Source organism: Caretta caretta, chromosome 11 (genome assembly GCF_965140235.1).
Source record: "Caretta caretta isolate rCarCar2 chromosome 11, rCarCar1.hap1, whole genome shotgun sequence".
NCBI classification, from domain to species: domain Eukaryota; kingdom Metazoa; phylum Chordata; order Testudines; family Cheloniidae; genus Caretta; species Caretta caretta.
The window spans coordinates 59,189,142-59,206,291 of record NC_134216.1 but is presented as its reverse complement, the minus strand read 5'-3'; the positions used below and the strand labels follow the sequence as shown (position 1 = coordinate 59,206,291).

The following is a 17,150-nucleotide window of genomic DNA, read 5'->3' as shown; positions in this document are numbered from 1 at the left end:
CTGGGAGTCTAACTGGGCCTGTTCCTTCGTGTACATCAGTGGTCCCCAGCCTTTCTGTGGGAATAGCATTTTCCCAAACAGCAACGCCTCTCAGCGGCATTTCGGTGGGTGGTTCTCTGGCAGCTGCGCTCGGCGGCAGCATTTCGGTGATGCGGTGTCCTGCGGGAGCCCATAACTGCCCTGGTGGGCGCCATTGAGCCAACAGGCACCGCGTTGGGGACCTCTGGTGTACATCATCACCTGTAAGAAGAGTTCTGTGGCCAATTAATGTCTATGCAGCCCTTTTCTTCAGAGGGTCTGCCAGGAGTCAATTTTTGGCCCTTGGTGAACAATTCTGTTAAGGATACTCAAGAACTAGACTCCTCTCTTAGCTGCATTGGCTCTGCAGGGTTGACAGGAATGAAAATCTGTAAAAACTCTTGTTTGTCACGCAGGTAAGCAGGCTTGTCTCTCAACACAGGCATGGGGTGACTCTGTTGAGTGAGACAGTGTTTTTTTTTTTACAAAGTCACTTTCCGGAGTGGAACTGTATTTTGACAGAAATTCTGGCTCTCATGTCCACCCCTGTGTATTCAGGAAAAATGGCAAAAGAAGTAGTGCACAAGTCCTGACCAGGAAACAACTACGTGGTGAATGTGTTCCTTAGGGTGACGAGTGATGTGTAATGGGGTCACACACAAAGTAGGCATGGTCCATCACAGAATGAGAGGATGCATTTCCATCCTACAATGTGTCTATGCATACAGCACCTGCTTAATTTATTCCCCCTTAGATCAGAATTAAAATAAGCAAGGGGCCACGTGCACAGCTACCTGAATCATGCTGTTTCTTTGGTGTTTTTACTGGTTCCTTGGCTATAGAGGTACACATGACTACGCCTGTGGAAATCCTATGTCCCTCATGTGTTCTCAGTTTCCACAGTCTCCCCATAGACATGGCTTTGTGTGTGGCAGGGAGTGGATTTCTTGAACAACATTAATTGGTTGTAATTTTGTTCCTTATCACACTTCCTACATCTTCAGTACAAATACAGAGAGGGACTGTCACAGGGTGGCTGCCCCTTGTAAAACGAAGCAGTTCCAGCTCCCCTGTGCTAGGACAGGTGCTCCCATTTGACCAGTTAAGAGGATAGTACAGCACCAGGGACTATAAAGAATCTTGGAGAAATTCAGTGAGAGGGAGACCCAATGAGTCCTGCTAGAGACCAGGAGGACTCAAGGAGGTCCTGGAAGAAAGCAGAAGGTGCTTCCTGGGGAAAGGCTGAAGGCAAAGAGAGCAACAGGAGGGGTTTGCTGGCTGGTGTCCCCAAGCCAGAAAACCAGGGTTGGAGACAGGAGGAGCAGCAGAGGCAACTGCCTGCTGGCTCTAAGATAGAGAGGCAGAGACAAAGGCTGGAGAGGGCTGAAGGCAGGCGCGTGGTGGAGGAGCTTTCCTACTGACATCTCCAAGACTAGAGAGCTGGACCTTGAGGAATCATGAGAGGGCCAGTGGAAATGAAGGGTGGTCCCCTGGCTAGGATGCTCTCAGCAGAGAGGCGGGGGGGTGGTGTTCCCTGCGCTACGGTTGGAAGGGCTGAGATGTCCTACTACAAGTTCAGGGAGAGGACTGCACTGGAGAGCCAGTGTGTGATGAGAGACACCAGGGCTGTACGCTGCATGTACTGTAAGGACTATGCTGGGGAAATTCTGGACTACATTTTGTTATTTATGTGCATAGGGCTTTTGTAATAAATGAACCCCACAAGGGCTTTGCTTTTACTTGGGAAGTTGCTTTGGACTATTTCTGAGGAATAATAAGAAGGGAAACTGCGGCATGCCTGCCTGTTGTGCCATGGCCTGCCATTGCAGGGCACTCCAGACAGGGCCACCTTCTTACAGGTACCCTGCCTCTTACCTCTTGATGCCAGGTTGAGGGTACAGTTGCCAACTGCTAGAATGGGATTCAAGTCTGATGTTGACTTTCTACTCATAATGTTTCCACCTAAAGACTAAAAAAAGAAAAAAAAGGACATTATGTCACTAAGTCGTCACCTTTATGTAAGCGTCAGTACAGTGTGAGGATTTACATTGATCAAAGGTCATAAGACTGACAGTGACATAAAATTAATTTTAAAGTCTATTATTTCAGCTGCGAATAAAAATATTATGCACAGACAGAAGCAATTCCATGCAGTTTTGCTAACCCATCCACTTGTAACGTACGGAAATGTTTCTGATCTGCTGTCCTCCCAGAGTTTTTAACTGATGCAAGAGAGCATGGAAAATCTTTGACCTCTCCCCTGGAAGTTTTGAGACTGTGTTTGTCAGGGCATCTTTCACTACAGCCAGACTGCAGGCAGCTCCAAGGGTTAGTCCTGAAACCAAGTTATTGTAAGTATCAAAATGTGAGCATTGCTCCAAAGTCAGGGTATTAAACTATGTCCAGACTGTACTTTTGTAATTATGCAGTGCCTTTTTCTCACAATCAGCTCTCATTAGAATGTGGATAGGAATAAGGCAACATCTTAAAAGTTTTTTGTTACACTGTAATTTAGGAAACAAAACAAATACTGCATCAATTTCAAAATGTGCATGTGCAAACTGGAGTTAAACTAGGACAGGTTAAAAGTCTTTAACAGTCATGGTAGAGAGTCCTTCTTTGTCAAGGGTAGCAGCTAAGCACATCTGGAAATGGGGAGAGAGATGTGGTCTAATGCTCTGAGCCATGAACTCCCAAATTGTAACCCCAGCTCTGACAGACTCTCTCTTTGGCCTTGGGCAAGTTGCTGAAATTTTCTGCCTTGGTTTGCTCATCTCTGTCTCGTTTACAATGGGGATAGTAATATTTACTATCTATCTCGTAGGGCATTTCTGAGGCTTAATTAATGTTATAAAGTGCTGTGAGATCCATGCATGGATTCTCCATAGAGTGTGAGGGGGCAACAACGGGTGTCACCGCAGTCTGCCCACTCCTCCCCCTGGCCCACCCAGTCTCCTATCTCTTCCCCAGAATGAACACTTGATCTACAGAGAAGCCTCTGTGGGTTACAGACGAGGAGAGGGAGAGGTGCTGCAGAGATGGCTGACACTGCCACCTCTTCCATGTAGTAGGGAGGATATCTGAATGTTGAGGGTCCCCTCCATAAGCAGACATTGGAGGACAAATAGCCAATAACTTTGATTCTACACTCCCCCTAGGGCTGACCTCAGCCAGCTAAATTGAAGTAAAAGGTGTTAATCCACTTCGACACTAGGGATTGGGTCATGGTTAAGATTAGGGTTAGATAACACATACTAGCTATCCCAATTTAACCTCAACTTCTTTTCCTAATCTAGACAAACCCATGCTGTTGCTAATGTATCATACATTGGGGCAGGGATCATAGCCATCCTGATCCATGGATGTCTCAGGAATGATTTGCAGAAACATTCACAAGCATCTCTAGACATTCTTGGAGAGCCAGGATGTCTGTAGAGCAGTTCACATCTTCCCCACTAGGGTACGGATCAGTATTATCTTATGCAGCGATCTCTCTCTGTGTTTCAAAAGGCAAAAGTAGGGCCTACTTACCATTGTCTGTGTATCTCACCACATTCAGATCTAGGATCCTTGCAGGAGAGATGATAACTGGATGATGCACTCCTTTAAATTTCATTTCAGGCCCTATAGAGTAGAATGAGATTTAGAGAAAAGGAAGATTGCTGCATTTCCAGAACTGTGACTATGTCATTGTTGAGTCATATATTAAGGACAAAGAACACACAAGCAATTCTAAATGCTGCCCGCTACTGTTCATACATACACGGGCACATGCATAACAGGATGTGCTCTGATTCTACATACCCACACTGGTGTTCCCCACAACGAGAGGTGCTTTGGGGTACTTAGTTTTCAGCTCCAGAAGCTCCTTCAGGCTAGCAGGAGAAATCCATATTGTTCTTTCCCCTTGGAAAACAAGAGTTCTTTTTGGCTGATTTTCAGCCATTGTCTATAGGAGAAACAATGTAGATTTAATATTTAAAGCTCCAGAGAGGCAGCGGTTGTCTAGTGAATAGGGCACTGGACTAGGAGCCAAAATAATTCCTTAACCATGGAAGTCACACTTAAACCCTCAAAACTGGGCTTAAGTGGGACTTAAATAGTGCATCAGCCTTATGCTGGCCCTTTGCACAAGGAGGAAATTCATGTTTCATGAATAAAATGCCTAAAACTGACTCAGATGTGTCTAGCAAACAGGATTTATCCTGCAGACTACGCACTTAGAGCTGGATCCTGCACCCTTGGAAATCAATGGAAAATTAATTTGAAAAAAATCCGGATTTGACTGCAATGAAACTACTTTCAACCCTACTCCATAAGTCCTCCCAGCTGCCGTGTAGGCATACCCCTTATCATAGCTGGTGCCTGTAGATAAGGTTGCCAGACATAGGTAGTGCCACCTATAGGTGAAGCTGCCTAATACTATCCATTATAAGACACTGTTTTCAGTTGCTTATAACTAAGGCTACATTTTAATCATGGGTATTTTTAGTACAAGTCACCAACAGGTCATGGGCAGTAAACAAAAATTAACGGCCCGTGACCTGTCCATGACTTTTACTAAAAATACCAGTGAATAAAATTTGCGGGGGAGGTTGCCCGGGGTGCTGTGGGAGGGCAGCCCGGCTGCTTGGGGGGGGCGTGGTGCGGGTGGCGGTGTGCAGCCCGAGATGTCTGCTGGTGTAGTAGGGGAAGGGTGTGGGCAATGGTGCATGGCCTGGGACTCCCACTGGTGCTGGGGGCGGGGCGGTTGGTGGGACTGGCAGAGTCCCTACCTGGCTCTGTGCCTCCCCCCCACACACAACAACAGCAGAGTTTGGGTGTGGGAGGGGGCAGGGGACGAGGTGAGGTGGGCCCTGGGTGGCGCTTACCTGTGGGGCTCCCCGAAAGCAGTGACATCCCCCCTGCTCAGCTGCTAGGCAGAGGCGTGGCCAGGCAGCTCTGAATGCTGCCTCCACCTGCAGACACTGCCCCCGCAGCTCCCATTGGCCGCAGTTCCCGGCCAATGGGTGCTGCGAACCCAGGGCTCTGGGCGGAGGTTCAGGCAGAGTGCAGAGCTGCCTGGCCACACTTCTGCCTAGCAGCTGAGCAAGGCAGAGGCGTTTCTGGGGAGCTCCCAAGGTAAGTGCTGCCCAGAGCCCACCTCACCCCGTCCTGTGCCCCAATCCCCTGTCCCCTCCCACACCCAAACTCTGCTGCTGGGGTCGGGGGGCGCCGTGGGGGCCCAAGACTGCCCAGCAGCAGCCGGTGTGCTTGGTGCAGGGGCTGCCTGAGCTGTCCCCTGAGCCAGGCACACCAGCCACTGCAGAAGTCACAGAAAGTCACGGAATCCATGACCTCCGTGACAAACTTGCAGACTTACTTATAACTTTGTCAAACTTCAACCGTTTAAGCTAAAATTTTCTGTGTGGGGTGTCTGCCACAGACTGATTATTTTTGGAAATTTCAGCAAAACCAGTTCATCCTTTTCTCAGAACAAGATGATGAAAATGTGTTGTTTTGCCCAGGTTAAAAAATTTGTACAACCATTTTGTTGAGAATCTCCAGCAGCTCCATGCTTTGCACAGGCAACCTTAATTCCCTACATTTTGAGTACCTGACTTTGCATCTCTTTTAATGTAGTTCTTGTATGTAAATATAAACACAGAATTTAAAAAAATCACAGATCTTTGCAGATCTATCGGCAAATATGTGATATTTCTCCTGATGTAACCACTCCACTACTAGAGAGCACATTAAGATGAGTACTGAACTACATGTAAACGTTACAGATGTTACAGCATATGCACAGACCAAGAGCAATTCTACTTACCATTAATTCTGGTGGAAATATAAACTCCTGGGTGGGGTCCAAGGGCTGAAATTCATCTGCTGAAAACAGCTTGGTGGAAGTCTTAAACAAACAAACAAACAAAACAAAAACAAACAATTTTTTACTTAATTCATTCTTTATAAAAAAGAAAGAATCACAAGGACTGGATCTGAAGCCCACTGAAGTCAGCAGGAGTCTTTGTAATTACTCTAATAGCCTTTGGATGAGATGCTAAATAAACTGCCATGTATTAGTGGGAGCTGTTGCAGCGGAAGAAATGGAGAAAGGCAGCCTCTCACAGCTCAGTCACCTTCCCTGGCCCCTCTGGAGCTGGGAGAGTGGAATGATACAGACCTGAAATCCTAACTGTACACTTCCCTCTGTTCAACTATAGAGAGGTGAGATGACTCCATATTTCCCCCCACTCTAACACACACTGACAGGTCACAGATTTTTGAAAGGAATGTTTACATAAAATAAACCATTTGTATGGATGGGAATTTTCAAATAAAAAAAATTAGTGTCATGATTCTGATTTAGTTTTTGCAGCAAACTTCAGTTCTGTGAACACAATCTTGCTATGAGTGCCATGTAGACAAACCCCTGAACCCACACAAAACCTCACTGACTTCATACAGCTTCACCTGGGCACAGGGATAGCTAATGCAGTGGTCACTGCAGAATCGGAGCCTAAGAATATTAATATTCCAGAACACAAAAGATTGTTTGAACATGCAGATCCAAACTGTCCTCTGCATTGTTACAAGAGACTCCAGGGGAAGAGGGTGAAGATTTCCCCTTTCACACACCTACCATGCCTTTGAAGACATATCTAAATCCCTCACCACTAACAGTACATTCATTTCCTGTGAAAATGGAAAAACTTCCTGATCACCCAGGATGGTACATACATCATTAAGAGAAACTTTCAAACTTCACAGAACAGCAGCAGCAATGGTTCTGTGGCCTGCAATATGCAGGAGGTCAGACTAGATGATCATGATGGTCCCTTCTGGCTTTAAAGTCAGAGCAATGCTATGGGACATAGTGGGCTGTAGTCAGCTGGCTATAGGATGCTGCATGGCATAGCACTTGGCATGTACTATAATAAGTAATAAGCAGCGCAATGCTCTTCACCTAGTGCAAATTTTACATTTAAACAGGAAGGAAAAACAATTAAACTCACCTTCTCTCCTTTAAGTTTGTCTTCTTGATCCAAGCAAGAGTTCCCATTTTCTTTACTTTGACAACAAAACGGTTCCTAAAATACTAATATCCCATTAATATAACATATGACTTCTGCTCATAGTGAGCTTGATCCCAAGTCAATTGAAGTCAATGGGAGTCTCTCCTGACTTACAATGTGCTTTGGATGAGGCTCAATAAAATTGCAAATATTCATGTTTTAAGGCATTATCTTTTTCTTACCAAAACCTTTTTAAAAAAAGTTCTCCACAAAAAAGGGTTTTCTAAGTTTCTCAGTGGAATTTACACAAAATGTTGGCAGACAGGATGAACTTTATGTCATTAACACTCATTGATGTCACCACCTCTTTTAATTCAAATCTTATTTCAACTTTATTTTATGCATGTAATGCCATGACTAGCAAAGACCAAAGTCTCCTTGCCTCAATCACACAAATATTCCCACTGACTGCAATGAAACTACTTTTGTGAGGAAGATTTGGGCCCCTTATGAACAGTTAATACTTAGAACCAGATTTTTATAATACTCTTTGTCACTCTGCAATTTGTATGTCTGGGCTAAATATTACAGAACAACAGGTTTATGTGGCTAGTGGCCTGATCCAAAGCTCACTGGAGTTAATGGAGACACTTTCATTGACTTCAATGACCTTTGGTTCCAGGCCCTGAGAGCTGGCTGATCTGCATTCCTGGAAAGGACAGCCAACAACCCATGGCAGAAACAAGATTGGATGTGTACTTAAATTCACAGTGGTCTCTGGTTGTTTAGATATTGTAATACACAGTAATACATGCCTCACTCTCCCATAAAAATATTTTAGAACAAATATTCAAAGCAGTTGAATAGGAACACTCTTTGATTCCCACCATTCCCACCGCTTACCTTACAGAAGGTTTTACAGCCATCTAAGATTGGCCTATACCCAGTGCAGCGGCACAAGTTACCTGATACCAGAAAATAATAGGTGAACTATTAGTTCTAGCTATCACATATAATTTAGGATTCAAGACTTCATGTTAAGGTTTGTCTTTTTTCAGGAGAAGGGGTTTATCTCTGAAATGCAGTATGGGCCAGATGTACAAAAGAGCTCAGCATCCATTGACTCCTGAGGGGAGGAAACTCTTACAGCAACTAAAAGGAAGCTGTAATACTGCAAGAGCCGCATCAGATGGCAGCAGTGGGTGAGTTGACCCAGGGCGCCATAACAACTTTGGCTTTGGCTTCACTGACACAAAGGTGGGTTTTTACAGTGAGATAACTAGCATGGGATAGTTCTCTCATTGTAAAAACTTAAGTGGAGACAAGGCACTTGCAGTGTTTACAATGAGGTAAAAAGAAAAGGAGTACTAGTGGCACCTTAGAGACTAACCAATTTATCTGAGCATAAGCTTTCGTGAGCTACAGCTCACTTCATCGGTAGCTCACGAAAGCTTATGCTCAAATAAATTGGTTAGTCTCTAAGGTGCCACTAGTACTCCTTTTCTTTTTGCGAATACAGACTAACACGGCTGCTACTCTGAAACCTACAATGAGGTAGCTAGGCAAAGTCAGCACTATATCTCCTGCCCTGGCTGACCTCACCAAGTTTGCCTCATGGTAAAACTAAACTGGCCTTGTCTCCCCTCTGCTTTTACCCTGGGATAGTGAACCCACATTAGTTATCCCTCTCTAAAAGCACACCTTTTTTGCAGTGAAGACATAGCCAGTCTCTCTGTTATTTTATAGTTTTATTACTGTCACAAAAGCTTTGGCACTGTTCTGAGGTTTACAATGTTCTGAACACTGCATCTGATGAGAACTAAGGCCAAGATTTTCAAAAGTGGCTACTGATTATGGATGTCTCAATTTTTGAGAACCCAACTTGAGCACTTTTTGAAAATCAGGCCCCTTTAAGGACATCTTAAAGGGGCCTGATTTTCAAAAAGTGCTTAGTGCCTACTCTCTGAAAATCAACTCCCCTATAGGTGTGCCAAGTTGGGCACCCTAATTGAGATACCCCAAATCACTAGTAACTTCTGAAAATTTTGGCCAAGGTTTCACTCTGCTGTAGGGTATACTGTTCAGCATGACATCGCAGATGTGCTGTTTAATATATAGGCACCTCACAGATTTCAGGCAGCCAAGAATTCATTGTTGCTTTCTTCCCTTTCCTCCCCACCCACCTTTTCTGAAAGGAAACCATCATTAAAAATCTTATTTACTAAGAGATTATTTATCTTGTTTGTTCATATATTAAAAATGGCATTTTGATGGGGAGGGGGGAAGTGGAGAAACAAACAAACAAAAACTAACCAGCCAGAGCTGCAGCTATCTGCTCCATGGAGGGTTCAGGGTGGTTTCTCAGTAAACTATACATGGACATCACCATTCCAGGGGTGCAAAAGCCACATTGAGAGCCATGGCACTTGGCCAGCCTTTCCTGGAACAAAACAGAACAACAGGCCCTGCTTCAAAATGCAACATCAACAAATTCCCTTTATCAATCATTTAAAAGAGCTGTTGGTTTCAAAAGTTACAAACATGATTTAAAGAGTGTGACAAAGTTCCTGCTCTACCTTGGTGGGTCTTGTGCTTATTGGCAGATTTGCTCGCCTTGGAGCTTCACGGCAGCTTGGCCATTTTTCTGAATTCACAGTCCAGGTCGACTCCTCCTGTGTCTGACTAGGAGTTGGGAGGATTTGGGAGGAACCCGGGCCCGCCCTCTACTCCAGGTTCCAGCCCAGGGCCTTGTGGAATGCAGCTGTCTAGAGTGCCTCCTGGAACAGCTACAACTCCCTGGGCTACTTCCTCATGGCCTCCTCCCAACACCTTCTTTATCCTCACCATAGGACCTTCCTCCTGGTGTCTGATAATGCTTGTACACCTCAGTCCTCCAACAGTCCATGTTCTCACTCTCAGCTCCTAGTGCCTCTTGCTCCCAACTCCTCACATGCACACCACAAACTGAAGTGAGCTCCTTTTTAAAACCCAGGTGCCCTGATTAGCCTGCCTTAATTGATTCTAGTAGCTTCTTGATTGGCTGCAGGTGTTCTAATCAGCCTTTCTTAATTGTCTCCAGAAGGTTCCTGATTGTTCTGGAATCTTCCCTGTTACCTTACCCAGGGAAAAGGGACCTACTTAGCCTGGGGCTAATATATCTGCCTTCTATTACTCTCCTGTAACGGTGTCCCTGTCAGGTTCCCTTTGTTTGACCCTTTGACCGCACTCCTGTCCCTGTTGTTCATTAGTTGTCCCCCGTAATTATTTGGTTTTCCAGGTCTTGTGGACCCCCCCATTAGGCTGGAGGGAGGGGATCCTTTAGCAGTGGGCGGGCTTTCACCGCCCACTTCCTGGATCCCAATAAGATTACTCTCCTGTAGCCATCTGGCCCGACCCTGTCACAAGGGTTACAAGATCTGACCTAATTAACACAATGAAAAATGTGACAGATGTTACAAACTTAAATGCCTTCCTCTTAGAAATGTGAGATATTTTGAGAAGAAACTTAAACTAATGTGAAATCTGAACCAGGAAAAGTTATTTCAATGTGTGGGTCCAAGAATATCTGACTGGTGGACGATGGGAGCAGATTATCCCCCAACTGCCTACTTTGGTGTTCTTACACCTTCCTTTGTAGCATCTGGTGCTGACCACTGTTGGAAGACAGAGCATTGGCCTAGCCAGACCATGGGTCTCATCCAGACTAGCTATTCCTGAGTTCCTGTGTCTTTACCTCAGTCTCTTAATATTATATGCAGTGTTGTAGCTGGATATGAGCAAGGCAAGGTGGGTGAGGTAATATCTTTTATTGGAACAACTTCTATTGGTGAGAGAGAAAAACTTTCGAGCTACACTGTCTCTCTCTCACCCATAGAAGTTGGTCCAATAAAAGATATTACCTCACCCATCTTGTCTCTCTGTTAATATTAGGCAGTCTGCATGAAGGAGCATCTCTAATTAGTCTTAATCAACCACTTTATACTTGTATTATCAAGGTTTCCAAGAAAAGTTAGTCTGACCGTTAACAACGTCGAACAAATATGAGACTTTTGCTGGCCCACTAAGATAAGTCTCACTGTTTATGTATCTTCTTTGCTGTGCCTCCAACACACAGTATACACACTGTTTAGCAAGCAGCAACATTGCACATTGCGCCTTTTACAATACTTTGTTTTTTAGCAGAGCTGGACAAATAATCCAAAATATTTTCTGTATAGACATGCTATAATTTTAAAGTTAATACCTTTGGCCATTTTGGCAGCCCTTGGGCATTTCCTTGCTGAATTCAAGGAGGTGCCACCATTGACAGGAGATCACATACCTCTTAGTTAATCATCTAGAACTGTTTTATTTTAGCAAATAGGTTGTTCCCATACTATGCTGGAGATTCCTGAAGTTTTTGCAGCATGTGTGACATCTGCTAGATAACTGTACATAAATACTATATTTTCCTGTCTTTCTCCACCCATTTTAAACTACACTGCAGAATCAGTTTAAAAATCCAGAGTCCTCAGCTATCTTTTAGCAGTGGGAGCAATACCATATCTTTAAAAATCGTAACAGTGCCGTACCACCACTGCCAATTAATCCTAGGCACGTGAAGGAAGAAAGCAAAAATCCTTTTACAGCATACTCTCACCTGAACTGGATGTATCCGGGTTTTTGTGCATCCTATGCCTTCCACAGTGGTGACAGCAACATCATGCAACGAACATATGGGTAATAGACAGGCATTGGCAGAATAATGTCTTCGAATTGTAAAGGAGAATCAAGGACATTAAATATAATTATAAGCTTTAAAAAATTAGGGATTATATGACCAGTAATTCTTGTGTACATTGTAGGAGTCGCATGCCTGGTCATGCAAAACTTGGCAGTTAGATGCCTGTGCACGTCCCTCAAGCCTAACATTCTATGGGCCAAGAGTATAAATATCCCATCCTTTCCGTCATTTAATCCTTATCTGCCATCAGAAGCCCTATTTGCAGAGCTCTGATGCAGAGGGCAGGAGGGAAGGTCAGAGTGTTTCTTTGCAAGCAACACAGTGAGAAAACAAGAGTTATTGCTGGTAAACCCCCCTTTTCTCCTTCATGACATTGCTTTCGCAGAGTTCACTGTAGAAGACTAGCTAGCAGTGACCTCCCTGATGAGGTAAGCTTAGCAGTGCCCTGCTAAACAGTGACATAAGCACTGCTCTAAGTCAGTGGTTTTCAATCTGGGGTCCGCAAACTATGTCTAAGCTTTCCAAAGAGGTCCGTACCTCCACTTGAAATGTTTTAGGGGTCCACAAATGAAAAAAGCTTGAAAACCACTGCTCTAAATCAATATTTGCTCAATACAGAGTTGATGTAGCACTTAGAGAACAGCAGTGATGGAGGTGTGAGCTGAATTCCATCAAGGAGACATACAGATTTTAGGTAACTACACCCTGTGGATACATGTTACTGAAGCAGCTATCTTCATCACTAAGCCAGTGACAAAGGCATAAGAACATTAGCCAGCTCATAACATGACTCAGTGCACAGTCTTTCCTCTTAAATGGTCTTTGAACTAACAAGGCCTAACAGTTTGATTTTTCTGTGAATGACTAATCTAAATTGAATATTAAGTTAAAGTTTGATAAGCTGTTTTTAAAATACAGTATCACACATGAAAACCTTATCTACATTCTTGTTTTTTTAAAAGAAAACTGCCATATTTCCTTCAGTTAGCTGAAATCACATTTATTTTTAAAAGGTCATAAAAATTTAGTGTTGTGTTTTCTAGATATTTTGTTAAGGATACCTTATCTTCTTGGAAACCGGTTCATATGTGGAGATCATCACAGTGCAGGCTCCGCAGCCACCTCCTCCACAGCCATACTTAGTTCCTGTGAGACGGAGTGAAAGAGTTCCCATTAAGGAAAAAAGCTTATGGGTATTTAATAATTCTTTTTTTGCTTCTGCTCTGTTCCCAGTAGTTTCCCAGGTTGTGTAAAGCTTGAGGACAATCTTCTTCCTGAAGGCAACAGATATAGAACCTATAACTGGACAAGTGCAATGGCACATGTATCAGAAGCTCATTTTTGCATTGCTTGAAATCTTCAATTATTATTAGACCAAAACTACAAAATAAACTGACCAAGATCCAGCTCCCACCAAGTTCAATGGAAGCTGCTGACTTCCTTTGGAAGCAAGAGCAGCCCACATTATGTAAATATCCCACTGGGACAGAAACAATAGTAGATCTTCTGTACAGCTCACATGTTCTGTTTCAAAGTGGCTGAACTGTATTTTTGGGTAAACTCAGTAACTTGGCTTGCTGTGTAGCATGGTGAAAAGATTTAGGGCCCAAGACTCTTTTATGAGTGACATAAATTTAACTTAAATATGTAGTTAAGTGCTTTGCTGAATCGGGGCCTCAAAGTAAGTTAGGAATCTAAATACCTTTGTGAATCTGGGCTTTGGTTCTTAGGGCCAAGATTTTCAAAATGGTTGCCATTGAAGTTAATGGGAGCTACTAAGTGCTCAGAGATTTTGAAAATCAGGGCACCAAAGACTAAAATGTCTAGGTTGCCAGTAGGGTTAAAATGAAACCTTTAGGTTTATTTTGAGTCTGTTAATATCACAAACTAAACAATGGGAAGATAAATGTATTTTGCATGGAAACCATTGTTTATTGAAATCATCATTCTTGCAGGAAATCAGATGAACAAAATGGGAATCAAATAGCTACCTAGGCAAAGTGCAATTCATCAGATTCAAACAGCCAAAAACACTTTTTTCAGCGGTATAACCACAGAACAGGAATTTATTTCAGAGATGTGCAATATTACAATTTCTCAGAATTAACTGTATAGTATTTGAATGTCATGGGTCTCAAACTGATTTTAAACATTTGGGCAAGTATTCCATTTCATATTTACAACCAGAGCAAACTCCAAAGGCAGAGATTGTGAAAGGTATTTTTCCTCAAGCCTTGCTTTGGCCTCTGAGTCCTTTCACTGGCTCACTTTTACATGCTGCATCAAATGTAAGGGTATGTCTACACTACGAAATTAGGTCGAATTTATAGAAGTCGGTTTTTTAGAAATCGGTTTTATATATTCGAGTGTGTGTGTCCCCACAGAAAATGCTCTAAGTGCATTAAGTGCATTAACTCGGCGGAGCGCTTCCACAGTACCGAGGCAAGCGTCGACTTCCGGAGCGTTGCACTGTGGGTAGCTATCCCACAGTTCCCGCAGTCTCCGCTGCCCATTGGAATTCTGGGTTGAGATCCCAATGCCTGATGGGGCTAAAACATTGTCACGGGTGGTTCTGGGTACATATCGTCAGCCCCCCGTTCCCTCCCTCCCCCCGTGAAAGCAAGGGCAGACAATCATTTCGCGCCTTTTTTCCTGAGTTACCTGTGCAGACGCCATACCATGGCAAGCATGGAGCCCGCTCAGGTAACCGTCACCCTATGTCTCCTGGGTGCTGGCAGACGCGGTACGGCATTGCTACACAGTAGCAGCAACCCCTTGCCTTGTGGCAGCAGACGGTACAGTACGACTGATAGCCGTCATCGTCATGTCTGAGGTGCTCCTGGTCGCCTCTGTGAGGTCGATCAGGAGCGCCTGGGCAGACATGGGCGCAGGGACTAAATTTGGAGTGACTTGACCAGGTCATTCTCTTTAGTCCTGCAGTCAGTCCTATTGAACCGTCTTATGGTGAGCGGGCAGGCAATACGGACTGCTAGCAGTTGTACTGTACCATCTTCTGCCGAGCAGCCATGAGATGTGGATGGCATGCAGTCCTTCTGCACCGTCTGCTGCCAGCCAAAGATGTAAAAGATAGATGGAGTGGATCAAAACAAGAAATAGACCAGATTTGTTTTGTACTCATTTGCTTCCCCCTCTCCCCTGTCTAGGGGACTCATTCTTCTAGATCACACTGCAGTCACTTACAGAGAAGGTGCAGCGAGGTAAATCTAGCCATGTATCAATCAGAGGCCAGGCTAACCTTCTTGTTCCAATAAGGACAATAACTTAGGTGCACCATTTCTTATTGGAACCCTCCGTGAAGTCCTGCCTGAAATACTCCTTGATGTAAAGCCACCCCCTTTGTTGATTTTAGCTCCCTGAAGCCAACCCTGTAAGCGCCCCTCCCAGCGTCAGAGCAATGGCAAACAATCGGGCATCTGAGAGTGCTGTCCAGAGCAGTCACAATGGAGCACTCTGATGGGGCTAAAACATTGTCGCGGGTGGTTCTGGATACGTGTCGTCAGGCCCCCGTTCCCTCCCTCCCTCCGTGAAAGCAAGGGCAGACAATCATTTCGCGCCTTTTTTCCTGAGTTACCTGTGCAGACGCCATACCACAGCAAGCATGGAGCCAGCTCAGGTAACCGTCACCCTATGTCTCCTGGGTGCTGGCAGACGCGGTACGGCTTTGCTGCACAGTAGCAGCAACCCATTGCCTTCTGGCAGCAGACGGTGCAATACGACTGGTAGTCGTCCTCGTCGTGTCCGAGGTGCTCCTGGCCACGTCGGCCGGGAGCGCCTGGGCAGACATGGGCGCAGGGACTAAATTTGGAGTGACTTGACCAGGTCATTCTCTTTAGTCCTGCAGTCAGTCCTATTGAACCGTCTTATGGTGAGCGGGCAGGCGATACGGACTGCTAGCAGTCGTACTGTACCATCTTCTGCCAGGCAGGCAAGAGATGAGGATTGCTAGCAGTCGTATTGTACCATCTTATGCCAGGCAGGCAAGAGATGAAGATGGCTAGCAGTCGTACTGTACCATCTTCTGCCGAGCAGCCATGAGATGTGGATGGCATGCAGTCCTTCTGCACCGTCTGCTGCCAGCCAAAGATGTAAAAGATAGATGGAGTGGGTCAGAACAAGAAATAGACCAGATTTGTTTTGTACTCATTTGCCTCCTCCCCTGTCTAGATCACACTGCAGTCACTCACAGAGAAGGTGCAGCGAGGTAAATCTAGCCATGTATCAATCAGAGGCCAGGCTAACCTTCTTGTTCCAATAACAACGATAACTTAGGTGCACCATTTCTTATTGGAACCCTCTATGCAGTCCTGCCTGAAATACTCCTTGATGTACAGGCACACCCTTTGTTGATTTTAGCTCCCTGAAGCCAACCCTGTAAGCCGTGTCATCAGTCGCCCCTCCCTCCGTCAGAGCAACGGCAGACAATCGTTCCGCGCCTTTTTTCTGTGCGGACGCCATACCAAGGCAAGCATGGAGGCCGCTCAGCTCACTTTGGCAATTAGGAGCACATTAACCACCACACGCATTATCCAGCAGTATATGCAGCACCAGAACATGGCAACGCGATACCAGGCGAGGAGGCGACGTCAGCGCGGTCCCGTGAGTGATCAGGACATGGACACAGATTTCTCTGAAAGCATGGGCCCTGACAATGCATGCATCATGGTGCTAATGGGGCAGGTTCATGCTGTGGAACGCCGATTCTGGGCTCGGGAAACAAGCACAGACTGGTGGGACCGCATAGTGTTGCAGGTCTGGGACGATTCCCAGTGGCTGCGAAACTTTCGCATGCGTAAGGGCACTTTCATGGAACTTTGTGACTTGCTTTCCCCTGCCCTGAAGTGCATGAATACCAAGATGAGAGCAGCCCTCACAGTTGAGAAGCGAGTGGCGATAGCCCTGTGGAGGCTTGCAACGCCAGACAGCTACCGGTCAGTTGGGAATCAATTTGGAGTGGGCAAATCTACTGTGGGGGCTGCTGTGATGCAAGTAGCCCACGCAATCAAAGATCTGCTGATATCAAGGGTAGTGACCCTGGGAAATGTGCAGGTCATAGTGGATGGCTTTGCTGCAATGGGATTCCCTAACTGTGGTGGGGCTATAGACGGAACCCATATCCCTATCTTGGCACCGGAGCACCAAGCCGCCGAGTACATAAACCGCAAGGGGTACTTTTCGATAGTGCTGCAAGCTCTGGTGGATCACAAGGGACGTTTCACCAACATCAACGTGGGATGGCCGGGAAAGGTGCATGATGCTCGCATCTTCAGGAACTCTGGTCTGTTTCAAAAGCTGCAGGAAAGGACTTTATTCCCAGACCAGAAAATAACTGTTGGGGATGTTGAAATACCTATATGTATCCTTGGGGACCCAGCCTACCCCTTAATGCCATG

At 45.1% G+C, this 17,150-nt stretch overlaps 1 protein-coding gene across 3 annotated transcripts in view; it reads right to left on the bottom strand.

Moving 5' to 3' along the window:
- Positions 1-17,150, bottom strand: part of LOC125644844 (aldehyde oxidase 1-like) — an 81,970-nt gene that overhangs the window by 56,419 nt on the left and 8,401 nt on the right. Inside the window, exons 3-12 of one of the 3 annotated variants that reach the window (XM_075118062.1) lie at positions 12,801-12,906; positions 11,656-11,764; positions 9,330-9,456; positions 7,920-7,981; positions 7,017-7,091; positions 5,831-5,911; positions 3,823-3,967; positions 3,550-3,642; positions 2,202-2,353; positions 1,894-1,987 (exon numbers count right to left, since the gene is read on the bottom strand). In XM_075118062.1, the coding sequence (XP_074974163.1) occupies positions 1,894-1,987; positions 2,202-2,353; positions 3,550-3,642; positions 3,823-3,967; positions 5,831-5,911; positions 7,017-7,091; positions 7,920-7,981; positions 9,330-9,456; positions 11,656-11,764; positions 12,801-12,906 (1,044 nt within the window). Of the gene's footprint in view, positions 1-1,893; positions 1,988-2,201; positions 2,354-3,549; positions 3,643-3,822; positions 3,968-5,830; positions 5,912-7,016; positions 7,092-7,919; positions 7,982-9,329; positions 9,457-11,655; positions 11,765-12,800; positions 12,907-17,150 lie in introns of those variants that run through there. The other 2 variants (XM_075118060.1, XM_075118061.1) reach the window with 2 other exon arrangements.